Raw genomic sequence first — 15337 nt, 5'->3', positions numbered from 1 at the left:
TTGACGAAAACAACATTAGAAGGCGTGAAACTCGGGCTGAATCTTGGCAGGGGAATAAAATATTTGAATGTGGATGAATTAGCAATAGCCATAGTCCCTTAGACTTTTGTCTTTCTGTCTGTCATAGAAACATAGAAGACTGATGGCAGAAAAAGACCTCATGGTCCATCTAGTCTGCCCTTATACTATTTCCTGTATTTTATCTTAGGATGGATCTATGTTTATCTCAGGCATGTTTAAATTCAGTTACTGTGGATTTACCAACCACGTCTGCTAGAAGTTTGTTCCAAGGATCTACTACTCTTTCAGTGAAATAATATTTTCTCACGTTGCTTTTGATCTTTCACCCAACTAACTTCAGATTGTGTCCCCTTGTTCTTGGGTTCACTTTCCTATTGAAAACACTTCCCTCCTGAACCTTATTTAACCCTTTAACATATTTAAATGTTTCGATCATGTCCCCCCTTTTCCTTCTGTCCTCCAGACTATACAGATAGAGTTCATTAAGTCTTTCCTGATAACGTTTTATGCTTAAGACCTTCCACCATTCTTGTAGCCCGTCTTTGGACCCTTTCTTTCTTTGTCTGTCTGTGTCTTCCTTCCTTCCTTCCTTCCTTCCTTCCTTCCTTCCTTCCTTCCTTCCTTCCTTCCTTCCTTCCTTCCTTCCTATCTCTCTCTCTCTCTATCCATCCATCCATCCGTCCACCCCATCTATCTATCTATCTATCTATCTATCTATCTATCTATCTATCTATCTATCTATCTATCTATCTACCTACCTACCTACCTACCTACCTACCTACCTACTGTTGTGGTTGGCTCTGGCCAGCTCCTGCCCCAGGGAATGTGGAGGTGGAGGCAGGGGAAACGTCAACATGTCCTAGGCCTGTTTTGTTGCCGGCAGAGTCAGGGAGTGCAGTTTCCTCGGACGAAGTAGAAGGTGGGGGTGACTTGGAAGAGGGGGGCTTGGCACACAGCCCAGGAAGCCAATCACCATTATCTTCGGTCGATTTAGATGACAAAGTGTTAGACCCACGCAGGCGCAGACTTATGTATCGAAGAGACCAATTGAGGAAATATTACAGGAGATAAGAGAGGCCACCTGTGTTTGGGTGGGGCTCCAATAATTAGAGCTGCTGTTATAAATAGCAGCGTGCTAGTTTGGCCGTTGTGGAAGATTATCTGATTGCAGTTCTTCAGGATCGTGCCTCGCTGTGTCTGAACTTTGTGGATTTTTCACGCCTTTGACACCAAAGCAGAGTAAAGTGTGTGTGTGTGTTTCACTTCGTGGGAAGAAGGAGGGCTGTGACATTTCTTCACAGCTACTAGCTAAGTACTTAAGGACTGATTAAGGGACTTGTACAGCTGACAAGGTTGTTTTGGGGAAAAGTGCTCTTTGCAATACAAAAAGGGTGCTTTGATTCTTTTGAATTTTGTGATAAAGGACATTGTTTTGAATTTTCAAACGTGTGTGTGTCTGAAATTTGTACCCATGAATTTTCGGGAGGCTCATACCAGAGATCCCGGCAGAACATCTACCTATCTGCCTACCTACGTACCCATCCACCCACCTACCTACCCACCCACCTACCCACCCACCAAAGAGTAACTTAGCACTTAGACTTATATACCACTGTACAGTGCTTCACAGCCCTCTCTAAGTAGTTTACAGAGTCAGTCTTTTGCCCTCAACAATCTGGGTTTTCGTTTTACGTCATGATTCTTGACAAATGTATATTTTATTTTATGTACACTGAGAGCATATACACCAAAAACAAATTCCTAGTGTGTCCAATCACACTTGGCCAATAAAGAATTCTATATTCTATATTTTATTCCCCTACATGGCATTGGACCAGATTACCTCCGGAACCGCCTGCTACCGCACGAATCCCAGCGACCGATAAGGTCCCACAGAGTTGGCCTTCTCCGGGTCCCGTCGACTAAACAATGTCGTTTGGCAGGCCCCAGGGGAAGAGCCTTCTCTGTGGTGGCCCTGTCCCTCTGGAACCAACTCCTCCCGGAGATTAGAACTGCCCCCACCCTCCCTGTCTTTCATAAACTGCTCAAGACTCATACCACCAGGCATGGGGGAGTTGAGATAGCTCTTCCCCCTAGGCCATTACAAGTTATGCATGGTATGTTTGTGTGTATGTTTGGTTTTATAATAGGGGTTTTTAGTTGTTTTTTATTATTGGATTGTACATGTTGTGTTTATTATTGTTGTTAGCCGCCCCGAGTCTGCGGAGAGGGGCGGCATACAAATCCAATAAATTATTATTATTATTATTATTAATTATTATTAGAAGGATCTAGGGCTGAGACAACCTTGAGCTGGTGAGACTCGAACTGCCAAACTGCTGGCAGCCAACAGTTGGCACAATTAGGTACAATACTGCTTTCTAATTTCTCCCTTTCCACGCACATGTACGTGTAATCCTCAACCTACGACCACAACTGAGCCCCAAATTTACATTTCATCTCTTCCTCCAGGCTGACCGTGGTTTGCTCGTACGAGAGTGCCGATACTTCCTTGAATGTCAGGATAAACACTCTCCCGCCTCTTCAGCCTGCAATCAACCAAGGTCCGCTTTCTCTTCTTCTTCTCATTTATCCAGGTGAGAGGATTTTAATTCACGGCTAGGTGGTGGGAGACATTTCTTCATGGAAGTGACAATGATGGCGAACCTATGGCACGCCAGCTGATTTTTGGCTTGCACAGAGGCTCTGGGAGGGCGTTTTTGGCTTCCAGAGAGCCTCCGAGGGGATGGGGGGACAATCTTTTAAAAGACAGCACCAAGGAACTCCCCTTGAGGCAGTTAGATGCCCATAGAAATTATTAATACAAGGTACATGGTTGTTTGGGTTTGCCATTGTAAAGCTACCTATTGTAGTCTCTTGTACTCTCACTTTAAATATTTTGGGCTGGTTCGCCATAAGAGGGCGCCAGTACTCCTTCCCTTGATGATGCTTTAACGCTCATTCGCTTTTGTTTTGCCTTGAGGGGGGGAGTGTATTTGCTTAGTGCTTGTTATATTGGATGGCTTAGTGCTTGTTATGGATTGTTTCTATTTTGTATACAGTGATACCTTGTCTTACAAACTTAATTGGTTCCGGGACGAGGTTCTTAAGGTGAAAAGTTTGTAAGATGAAACAATGTTTCCCATAGGAATCAATGGAAAAGCAATTAATGTGTGCAAGCCCAAAATTCACCCCTTTTGCCAGCTGAAGCACCCGTTTTTGCACTGCTGGGATTCCCCTGAGGTTCCCCTCCATGGGAAACTCCACCTCCAGACTTCTGTGTTTTTGCGATGCTGCAGGGGAATCCCATCAGGGGAATCCCAGCATCGCAAAAACTAGCACTTTGCTGGCAATGGAAGTCTGGAGGTGGGGTTTCCCAGCGAAGGGAGCCTCAGTGAAATCGCAGCATCGCAAAAACACTGAAGTCCTCAAAACCCCACCTCCAGATCTCTGTGTTTTTGCGATGCTACGATTTCACTGAGGCTCCCCTCGATGGGAAACCTCACCTCCGGACTTCCATTGCCAGTGAAGCGCCTGTTTTTGCACTGCTGGGATTCCCCTGCAGCATCACAAAAACATGGAAGTCCAGAGGTGAGGTTTCCCATGGAGGGGAGCCTCAGGGGAATCCCAGCAGCGCAAAAACGGGTGCTTTGCTGGCAACGGAGGTCCGGAGGCAGGGCATCCCAGCGGCAGTGGTGGGTTTGTAAGGTGAAAATAGTTTGTAAGAAGAGGCAAAAAAATCTTCAACCTTTTGTATCTCAAAAGGTTTGTATGACGAGGTGTTTGTAAGATGAGGTATCACTATATATGTAAATAGTACTTATTAAGCATAACTAAGTCTGTGTCTCTTTTTTCTTTGGCTTTGCCACACATCCACACTCAGTTAAAATTCTCTGCTCAGTGTATGTCAAAGGTCTCTTAGCCTAGCTATACCGAGACATACCAGCCTTCAATTTTGTAGGAGTTGTGTTGTCTGGATGAAGCTGTTTAAAAATAACGGAAGAGTTAAATTTGCACACTTGGTAATGATGTCTGTAATTTTGCATTATAGAAATGACCTAAATTGCTGCAAATGATATCCTTTTGCCTTTAAAAGACGTTGGGAAGAAATAGAGTGCTCTGATGGCCTATTAAATTAAAGTCTCCTTTGGGTGTCCAATTAGCATACATAAACATAATTACGTGCACATTGTTTTTTTGGTCTTCTATCTTAAAGTTTGCCTTAAAAGGTTGCCGAACTAGAAAGTCGTAAGTTTAAAAAGCTACTTTAAAATACAGTTGCCCGTATAATATTTTTTTCCAACTTGGAAACACTAATTTGAAATCCAGTTTTAACTTTCCTGGAACCCAACGGGGATCGAAGTGATAAAGAAATGGCATGAAATAAAATTTGAAAAATGTGCGGAGAGGAAGGGAGAAAAAAGAGAAAAATGGCATTTTGTTACTCCGTGTTTTTCTCAATGGAGAAAAAAAGAAAAAAATGACATTTTGTTCCTCCAACATCTTTAACCCAGTTCCAAAAATCCTCAGTTGCTTGTACTGAAAAATTTAGCTGTTTGAGGCTTCTAAAATCCTCTTTTTTTCTCCATTCCTTTCACCACATTTTTCAAATTTTTAAAAAAGGGTAACAAACGACAAATCGAAAAATGATAAGCGATCCAACCTAAGCATAGTACATAAAATTATCTGCTATAAAGTCCTACCTGTCAATGAACACAAAATTCAACTCAATGTAAACCGCTCCATGTAAAGTGTTCCCTCAATTTTCGCGGGGGATGCGTTCCGAGACCGCCCGCGAAAGTCGAATTTCCGCGAAGTAGAGATGCGGAAGTAAATGCACCATTTTTTGGCTATGGACAGTATCACAAGCCATCCCTTAACACTTTAAACCCCTAAATTACCATTTTCCATTCCCTTAACAATAATTTACTCACCATTATTACTGGTACTCACCATTGAATAAGACACTTAATGACCCTGATATTTATAAACATAATTATTTATTAACAATAATTATTTGTTTTGTTATTGATTTGCAAAAATTATTAGTTTGGCGATGACGTATGACGTCATCAGGCGGGAAAAACCGTGGTATAGAAAAAAACCCACAAAGTATTTTTTAATTAATATTTTTTGAAAAACCGTGGTATAGGCTATTCGCGAAGTTCGAACCCCCGAAAATCGAGGGAACACTGTATTCATAATTATGTTTATACTTATATCTGTTATCTAATACAGGCCTGATTAAATAAATACAGTAAGTGAATGAATGAATGCAAATAAAAAAATTAAAAATAATAGATAGTAGTGTTGTGAGTATTCCCTATCAGTGTCAGATTCGGGGGAGGACGAAGAGACAGAAGCTTTGATGTGCCTTGATTTAAGAGAGTTGTCGGAGAGCAGTGGAGATGAGGGCAAGCATTCATCTGCAGAGAGTGAGGGGGTAACTGACAGTCCCTGGCTCAGCCCAAGATTTAGGACATTGCAAAAAGAAAGGAGGATATGTTTGGGAAAGAGTTTTGAGTCTGCAGTTTAAATCAACCCAGGCGTCATTTCCTGAAAAATAATGGAAACGAAGCTGCTTTGGTGCAAACTGCGTGTTGAAATATGGACGGCATTCCTCGCTTCCGAGAAGTAAGCTTTTGATATAATTATGTTCAACTGTGCCAATTTAGACTTGAAATGATTCAGAAATAAGCCGCTAGCAAGGAGGGTCTTCTCTGCTCATTTAGAAAGGATTTATAGCTTTGCAAACTCAGCTCTGTTAGATTTGGAATGTGGCTTCGCATAGCAGCACTCTAACCGTGACGATCTTCCCAGTGTAAGAAGAGAAATAAAGATTTACTAGTTTGAAAATCAAAGCCTTGAAAAGAGAAGTTTTGGAGCCGCTTCAGCTGGACCAGAACAAACAGACAGATAAATAAGGAGAAAAACTTTGACGTGATTGAATGCGTTGTTTGAATGCCACCGGAGTTGGCAACCCTGGGCAGGAAGTACCAGGTCCAGATACGGTTTCTTCTTTTGCAGATCAGTACTACTCAGTTCCTTACACAGATGACCAGTACCCACTTGTGAAATACCTGCGACAGCCCATTTTCCTGGAGGTTCAAGTACTTAACCGAAATGACCCGAACATCTATTTAATGTTGGAGAACTGCTGGGCTACCCCATCCATAGAGCCTTCTTCTGTACCACGCTGGGACATTGTGGTTGATGGGTAAGGGGCCTTTGTTTTCTTTCTTTTTATTCATGGACTTACAGGTACCCTGCCTTTATTATTTTTAGCAATAACTCCTATTGGTAAACATCGAAGGAGGGTTTCGGCAGGTTCTGACCAGTTCTGGAGAACCAGTAGCAGAAATTTTGAGTAGTTCAGAGAAGGGTTAAATACCACCTCTGATTGGTCTTGCGCCCATCTAATCTCTGCCTCCTGAGTCCCAGCTGATGGGGAGGAAATGGGGATTTTGCAGTATCCTTCCCCTGCTACGGCCACCAAGTCGAGCCATGCCATGCCATGCCTATAATAATAATAATAATAATAATAATAATAATAATAATAATAATAATAATAATAATAATAATTTATTGGATTTGTACGCCGCCCCTCTCCGCAGACTCGGGGCGGCTAACAACAATAATAAATACAACATGTACAATCCAATAATAAAAAACAACTAAAAACCCCTATTATAAAACCAAACATACACACAAACATACCACGCATAACTTGTAATGGCCTAGGGGGAACAGCTATCTCAACTCCCCCATGCCTGGTGGTATAAATGAGTCTTGAGTAGTTTACGAAAGACAGGGAGGGTGGGGGCAGTTGGTTCCAGAGGGCCGGGGCCGCCACAGAGAAGGCTCTTCCCCTGGGGCCCGCCAAGCCACAGCCACAGAAATTGTATTAAATGTTTTTGAAACCCACCACTGGTAAACCTATCCACTGGTAAACCTATCCAACATGCTTTCCTCTTTCTACATTGCTCAAAAAATAAATAAATAAAGGGAACACTCAAAGAACACATCCTAGATTTGAATGAATGAAATATTCTCATTGAATATTTCATTTGCACAACTATTCCATTTGCACAACAGCAGGTGAAATTGATTGTCAATCAGTGTTGCTTCCTAAGTGGACAGTTTGATTTCACCGAAGTTTGATTTAATTGGAGTTATATTGTATTGTTTAAGGGTTCCCTTTATTTTTTTGAGCAGTGTATTTTCCCCACAACAACAACAACAACAAAGTTGTGAAGTGGTTTGGTCTGAAAGAGAGGGACTGGGCTGAAGTCACCCAGCTTGTTTTCATGCTCTAAGGTGGAACTAGAATTCAGTCTCCTGGTGATTGACTCAAAGTCATCCAACTGTTTTCATGCCCTAAGGCGGAACTAGAACTCACAATTTCCTGGTTATCGGGCCAAAGTCATCGAACTGTTTTCATGCTTATGGCAGGACTAGAACTTACAGTCTTCTGGTGATTGGCCCAAAGTCATGGAACTAGTTTTCATGGCTAAGGGAGGACTAGAATTCCCAGTCTCCTGGTGACTGCCAACTGGTTTTCATTCTATTGTCTATTCTATTCTCTATTCTATTCTATTGTCTATTCTATTCTATTCTCTATTCTATTCTATTCTCTATTCTATTCTCTATTCTATTCTACTCTACTCTACTATATTCTATTCTATTCTATTCTATTCTATTCTCTATTCTATTCTTTTCTATTCTATTCTCTATTCTATTCTTTTCTATTCTATTCTATTCTCTATTTTGTTCTATTCTATTTTATTCTATTCTATTCTCTATTCTACTCTACTATATTCTATTCTATTCTATTCCCTATTCTATTCTATTTTATTCTATTCTATTCTCTATTCTACTCTATTCTATTTTTTTATTTCAAAAACTACACTGCTCATCTGGCCTTTCTAATCCAACCCTGCTGTTTTTCCAAACAGAAGAAGACACGTTTTATTAACGCTGATTTGCTTCTTTCCACAGATGTGAATATGAACTTGACAATTACAAAACCGTCCTCCATCCAGTCGCCCCGGCGGTCAGTTACGCTAATTTCCGCCAAAGATTTGAAGTGAAGGCCTTTGCTTTTGTCTCCGACGGCAAAACTTCGTCCAACCTTGTGAGTTGCCGCTGAAAATCCTTGCGAGATTGATTTCTTCCTACTGGAACTTGGAGCAGTAATTGACAAATTGCTTCTGTAATTTAACCAGCCCGTATAACACCCCAACTCCAATTATTCTGGGTGTAGGTCCCCAGAATTCTCTTCCTCTCATTACTAGCAGATTCGTTCGCATGATTGCCAAAAATTGCTGGTGGAATTGGCTCTGCTTTTACTGCAGAAAATTGAACACGGCTAGTCCTGAATCTTAACAATCATTCATTTAATAGACAAAGTTACAAGAGCATGGTCTCAAAATGGGTGAGCAGTGTGGTCGGGCGGCAGGAAAAGCAAGTAGGATGCTTGGCTGCATAACTAGAGGTATAACAAAGCAGGAAGAGGGAGATTGTGATCCCCTTATATAGAGCGCTGGTGAGACCACATTTGGAATACTGTGTTCAGTTCTGGAGACCTCACCTACAAAAAGATATTGACAAAATTGAACAGGTCCAAAGACGGGCTACAAGAATGGTAGAAGGTCTTAAGCATAAAACGTATCAGGAAAGACTTAATGAACTCAATCTGTAGAGTCTGGAGGACAGAAGGAAAAGGGGGGACATGATCGAAACATTTAAATATGTCAAAGGGTTAAATAAGGTTCAGGAGGGAAGTGTTTTTAATAGGAAAGTGAACACAAGAACAAGGGGGACACAATCTGAAGTTAGTTGGGGGAAAGATCAAAAGCAACGTAAGAAAATATTATTTCACTGAAAGAGTAGTAGATCCTTGGAACAAACTTCCAGCAGACGTGGTTGGTAAATCCACAGTAACTGAATTTAAACATGCCTGGGATAAACATATATCCATTGTAAGATAAAATACAGGAAATAATATAAGGGCAGACTAGATGGACCATGAGGTCTTTTTCTGCCGTCAGTCTTCTATGTTTCTATGAGCACTAAAAAAAGTGCTCTTGTCAAAGTTTTCACACTTGAAAACCGTTGTAATATCTCCATGGACCCATGATCCAAATTTGGACACTTGGCAATTGACTCTTATTTATTTATTTATTTATTTATTTATTTATTTATTTATTTATTTATTTTATCTATTTTATCTATTTTATCTATTTTATCTATTTTATCTATTTTATCTATTTTATCTATTTTATCTATTTTATCTATTTTATCTATTTTATCTATTTTATCTATTTTATTTTATTTATTTATTTTATTTATTTTATTTATTTTATTTATTTTATTTATTTTATTTATTTTATTTATTTTATTTATTTTATTTATTTTATTTATTTTATTTATTAATTAATTAATTTAATTTATTTATTTAATTTATTTATTTGTTTGTTTATTTATTTAATTATTTTATTTATCTATCTATCTATCTATCTATCTATCTATCTATCTATCTATCTATTTATTGGACATATATTTATGATGGATATAGTATCCCGGGGTCATGCGATCCCCTTTTCCAATAAGTCAAAGCAATGGGGGAAAGCCCGATTGGCTTAACAACAGAGTTACTAACTGAACCATGCCAGTGATTCATTTAACACGTGCGGTAAGAATGGTTGCAAAATGAGGCAAAGCCGACTTACCAGCTACCTCACTTAATGAGCCACATTTGACCCCCAAATTCCCAAGTTCTTAAGTCAAGGACTACTGGTATAGTAGTTAGTGAATTACCGTATTTTTCAGAATATGAGACGCACCTTAGTTTTGTGGGGAGGAAAATAGGTGCCTACCAGGTATTTATCTGGTTAACGCCCTTAATCTGGTTAGCTTCAGCACAATATTTTATCCCCTGGTTAGGGCTGGGGAAAAAAAACTTATTTGGAGCAAGTAGCAATGAAAAAAAAGCTTGCAAAGACTTAGAGCTGGAAAAAACCTCCTTCAGAGAGACTAGCAATGAAAAAATGCCTGCAAGCTGGGAAGATCATTAGCATCTGTTTAGGGCTGGGAGAAAAAAGCTTAGGAAAAGCTACATGAATGTTCGGAAACTTCAGATCGTGCAGAATGCAGCTGAGGGAGCAATCATGGACTTTCCCAAATATGCCCATGTTACTCCAACACTCCGCAGTCTGCATTGGTTGCCGATCAGTTTCCGGTTACAATTCAAAGTGTTGGTTATGACCTATAAAGCCCTTCATGCCACCGGACCAGGATATCTGCGAGACCGCCTTCTGCCGCACGAATCCCAGCGGCTGGTTAGGTCACACAGAGTGGGTCTTCTCCGGGTCCCATCGACTAAACAATGTCGTCTGGCGGGACCCAGGGAAAGAGCCTTCTCTGTGGCGGCTCTGACCCTCTGGACTCAGCTCCCTCCAGAGATTAGAACTGCCCCCACCCTCCTTGCCTTTCACAAACTCCTTAAAACCCACCTCTGTCGTCAAGCGTGGGGGAACTGAGACATCTCCCCTTGCCTATGTAGTTTTTGTGCATGATATGACTGTATGTATGTTTTTTATATTGGGGTTCCTTGCTTTTTAGGCCTTTTAAATGGACTATTGTTATTTTAGATTATAATTTCATTTCATTTCATTTATTAGATTTGTATGCCGCCCCTCTCCGCAGCCTCGGGGCGGCTCACAGCAGTGACGAAAACAATATACATTGACAAACCTAATAATTCAAAATCTAAAATAACACTTGTACATTATTAGATTTGTCATTATGTATTGTTTTTATCACTGTTGTGAGCCGCCCCGAGTCTGCGGAGAGGGGCGGCATACAAATCTAAATAATAATAATAATAATAATAATAATAATAATAATAATAATAGTAATAATAATAGTAGTAGTAGTAATAATAATAATAGTAGTAATAATAATAATAATAATAGTAATAATAAATAATAACAATAATAATAATAATAATTCTTCAGAGTATAGACGCACCCAAATTTTCAGCCTTTTTAGGGAGGAAAAAAGATCCATCTTATACTTCAGCTTTATTCTTGGGAGGAAGCGGAATAAATCAATTGTAAATGTGGAGTAGCTCTACTGTGTCTTTTGCCTTTTAGATGATCCACAGGAGTTGGTGGCTAACAACTCTCCTTTCCTCTTAGGTTTATTTTCACTGCAGCGTTATCATCTGTGATAGACAGTATCCAGATTCTCCCCTCTGTTCTCCTAATTGTCCTCGTTTATCCAGGAAACGACGAGGTAAGGGGTTCATCCCGGAAGTTCTCAGTGGAGATAAAGCCCCTCCAAAGAAGGGGACATAAGAAGAATCAGATGTACGGCTAAGCTAGCGCATCCTTTGAATTTGTTTTTCGCATTGAACTCCAACCTGATTTCTTAATTTTTTTCAACCTTGGCAACTTTTTAAGATACACGGACTTCCGCTCCCACAATTCCCCAGCCAGCATTCCCCAGCCAATTCTGGGAATTGAAGTCTGCACCTCTTAAAATTGCCAAGGTTGAGAAACACTGTTCAAGGTGGATTAATATTCTAAGCCGCCCAGATTTACCCTGTGGCCAATAAACCAGACAGACAGATTAGTGCGGTGTGGTGGATGTTCGCCTCCCATTCAGGAAGGTTGAGAGTTCAATCATAGGTAGCGGCAGATACTTCTCTCGTGTGCTGTGAACTCTTATGTGGTCTCAGGAAGGGCACCCGGCCAGTAAATTCTCAGGGATAGATAGGTAGATGGCCATTCTACTGGCCTTTTGAAAAGCTCTTAAGTCCTGGCGTTGCCGACAGTCCTGGGGGCCATAAACTTAACATCGGATGCCCAAATTTTGTTTGATTGGTATGTATGTTGTTTTAGATTGGGTTCAGGGTTTCTAGGTTTATTTTAGTGGGGTTAATTGGGGTTTATAATCACTGTTGCATTTGACTTCTTTATTATTGTATTGTATTGTTTTATTGTTGTAAGCCGCCCTAAGTCCTATGTGAATGGGCAGCATAGGAATCGAATAAATTAAATTAATTTAAATTAAATTTAGATGGGTGGGTGGGTGGGTAGACGGACCGACAGACAGAGGCAGACAGATACAGACCCAAATACATATGCCAAAATACATATGCCATATGGATTTGGCATAAATCCATATGCCAAATCCATAAGAATTCTGAGAGATGAAGTCCCATTGTACTAAAAGGTGGCAATGCCCTACATGGCATTGGACCAGATTACCTCCGGAACCGCCTGCTACCGCACGAATCCCAGCGACCGATAAGATCCCACAGAGTTGGCCTTCTCCGGGCCCCGTCGACAAAACAATGTCGTTTGGTGGGCCCCAGGGGAAGAGCCTTCTCTGTGGTGGCTCCGTCCCTCTGGAACCAACTCCCCCCGGAGATTAGAACTGCTCCCACCCTCCCTGTCTTTCGTAAACTACTCAAGACTCATTTATACCGCCAGGCATGGGGGAGTTGAGATATTCCTTCCCCTTAGGCTGTTACAAGTTATGCATGGTACGTTTGTGTGTATGTTTGGTTTTTATAATAAGGGTTTTAATTGTTTTATTATTGGATTGTCACATGCTGTTTTTATCATTGTTGTTAGCCGCCCCGAGTGTACGGAGAGGGGCGGCATACAAATCCAATAAATAATAATTTTGGGGCAAGTAGTCTTCTGGCCACAAAACACAATTTTCTGCCTGCAGAAGAGACAACGGAGAAGACCGCAGTTGTGACACTGCCGCACGCTGTCATTTTGGTACCGGAGGAGCAGTTTAAGATGCAAGGTACATCGTCTTTAATTATTGTAGCAATGGTGGGAAGAGTCTGTTAGGCTTTCGGGTGCCCTTGGGGTTATGCAAATATAACAGTGGGCGGAAGCAGCCTTCTGCGCTGAAAGTCGAAAAGCAGAGAAGGGTGAACGAGAGACGAATACCATTGCTGGAGGCTTTTAACAGAGTGGATGGCCATTTGTCTGGAGGGTATATGGGGCAGGGGTGTCAGACTCAAGGCCCATGGGCTGGATTCGGCCCCCAATGTGTGCACAAGAACAAGGGGACACAATCTGAAGTTAGTTGGGGGAAAGATCAAAAGCAACGCGATAAAATATTATTTCACTGAAAGAGTAGTAGATCCTTGGAACAAACTTCCAGCAGACGTGGTTGGCAAATCCACAGTAACTGAATTTAAACATGCCTGGGATAAACATAGATCCATTGTAAGATAAAATACAGGAAATAGTATAAGGGTAGGCAAGATGGACCATGAGGTCTTTTTCTGCCGTCAGTCTTCTATGTTTCAATGTGGTTGGATCTGGCCTGTAGGCTATCCTGGAAAATGTAAGGGCCTGGCCCACGTCACTTCGGCCCGGTCTATCTGCAATGGGGTTGGCAGAGTGTCCAGAAAACCTGGGAAATCAGAATTATCAGGGACCAGAATATCTCCAGGACCGCCTTCTGCTACACGAATCCCAGCGACCAATTAGGTCCCACAGAGTTGGCTTTCTCCGGGTCCTGTCGACTAAACAATGTCATCTGGCGGGACCCAGGGGAAGAGCCTTCTCTGTGGTGGCCCCGACCTGCTGGAATCAGCTCCCCCCAGAGATTAGGACTGCCCCCACCCTCCTTGCCTTCCGTAAACTCCTCAAAACCCACCTCTGCCGTCAGGCATGGGGGAACTGAGACATCTCCCCTTGCCTATGTAGTTTTATGTATGGAATGTTGGTGTGTATGTCTTTTATATAAGGGGTGTTTTTTGGGTTTTTTAATGTAAAATTGCTATTTTAAACCTTAATATTAGATTTGTTATTGTAATTGTTGTATCACTGCTGCGAGCCGCCCTGAGTCTACGGAGAGGGGCGGCATACAAATCTAATAATTAATAATAATAATAAAAAATTTGCGGTTCGGGAAATATCAGGGAATTAGTGGGAAAAAAAGAATAAATTGGGGGGGGAAAACAAACTGTATTAGAATGTTTAAAAGTCAGGGAAAATCATGTTTTTTAAAAAAGAGATTGCGCTGCCTAGTGGAGTCAAGCAAAAATGAGCATAACGGTGGCAAGAAGAGCTACTGATATTTCTCCACGGCTTAGCCGTTTGGTATGACGTCATCTACAAGTTATAGGGAAATGTCAGGGAAATATCAGGACATTTCAAAATGCTTTCCCCTGGACACCCTGGGTTGGACTAGATGACCTCAAAAGGGGATGTCTAGGGATCAGGCTATTGACGTTCTCACCCCTTTTTTATATTTTTCGTTTCCTTTCCATAGGCCAGCAGAAGTTGAGCCTCACGGTGTGGATCGTTGTTTCTTCGGTAACCGTGTTTGCCCTTTTGGCTATTATTGCGGTGATCCTGGTTGTGTTATTCCGAAGGCGGAAAGGATCCGGTTTGATCAATTAAATAAAAAAGATTCCCTCAATTACCAGGATGTGTGTGGCTGAAATGATTCCCCTAAGCCGTGACATGATGGCCTGCTGGTAACTTGGTTACGCTTGTGTGAGAAACCCATCCGGTTATGGCTTCCCCAATCAAGGATCGGGAAAAAAAACCTGGGTAGGATCCAGACTGACCAGGCTTTTAAAATTTGGGGAATTGAATGGCTAATTCATTTTACAGTATTCATTCATTCATTCATTCATTCATTCATTCATTCATTCATTCATTCATTCATTCATTCATTCATTCCAATACACAATAATACACAATGAAGGTTATAGAGGATATAGTACAGAAGAAATACGGGATACAGTGATACCTCGTCTTACAAACGCCTCGTCATACAAACTTTTTGAGATACAAACCCTGGGTTTAAGATTTTTTTGCCTCTTCTTACAAACTATTTTCACCTTACAAACCCACCGCCGCCGCTGGGATGCCCCGCCTCCAGACTTCCGTTGCCAGCGAAGCACCCGTATTTGCGCTGCTAGGATTCCCCTGAGGCTCCTCTCCATGGGAAACCCCACCTCTGGACTTCCGTTGACAGCAAAGCACTTGTTTTTGCGATGCTGGGATTCCCCTGCTGGGATTCCCCTGCAGCATCGCAAAAACACAGAAGTCCAGAGGTGGGGTTTCCTATGGAGGGGAACCTCAGGGAAATCCCAGCAGCGCAAAAACGGGCGCTTTGGCTGGCTAAAGGGGTGAATTTTGGGCTTGCACGCATTAATCGGTTTTCCATTGATTCCTATGGGAAACATTGTTTCGTCTTACAAACTTTTCACCTTAAGAACCTTGTCCCGGAACCAATTAAGTTTGTAAGACAAGGTATCACTGTATAG

The 15337-nt window shown here is 41.4% G+C and overlaps 1 protein-coding gene across 1 annotated transcript in view; it reads left to right on the top strand.

Moving 5' to 3' along the window:
* ZP2 (zona pellucida glycoprotein 2) overlaps positions 1–14485 on the top strand; it is a 33151-nt gene extending 18666 nt beyond the window's left edge. Inside the window, exons 13-18 of the mRNA XM_070761187.1 lie at positions 2494–2618; positions 6049–6238; positions 8020–8155; positions 11223–11319; positions 12766–12846; positions 14332–14485. Coding sequence (XP_070617288.1) covers positions 2494–2618; positions 6049–6238; positions 8020–8155; positions 11223–11319; positions 12766–12846; positions 14332–14462 — 760 coding nt within the window. The 3' untranslated portion in view covers positions 14463–14485. The remainder of the gene's footprint in view (positions 1–2493; positions 2619–6048; positions 6239–8019; positions 8156–11222; positions 11320–12765; positions 12847–14331) is intronic.
* Positions 14486–15337: the final 852 nt, after the last annotated feature.

The sequence above is a fragment of the Erythrolamprus reginae genome, chromosome 9 (genome assembly GCF_031021105.1).
Source record: "Erythrolamprus reginae isolate rEryReg1 chromosome 9, rEryReg1.hap1, whole genome shotgun sequence".
Lineage (NCBI taxonomy): Eukaryota > Metazoa > Chordata > Lepidosauria > Squamata > Dipsadidae > Erythrolamprus > Erythrolamprus reginae.
This window is presented reverse-complemented; position numbering and strand designations above follow the sequence as displayed.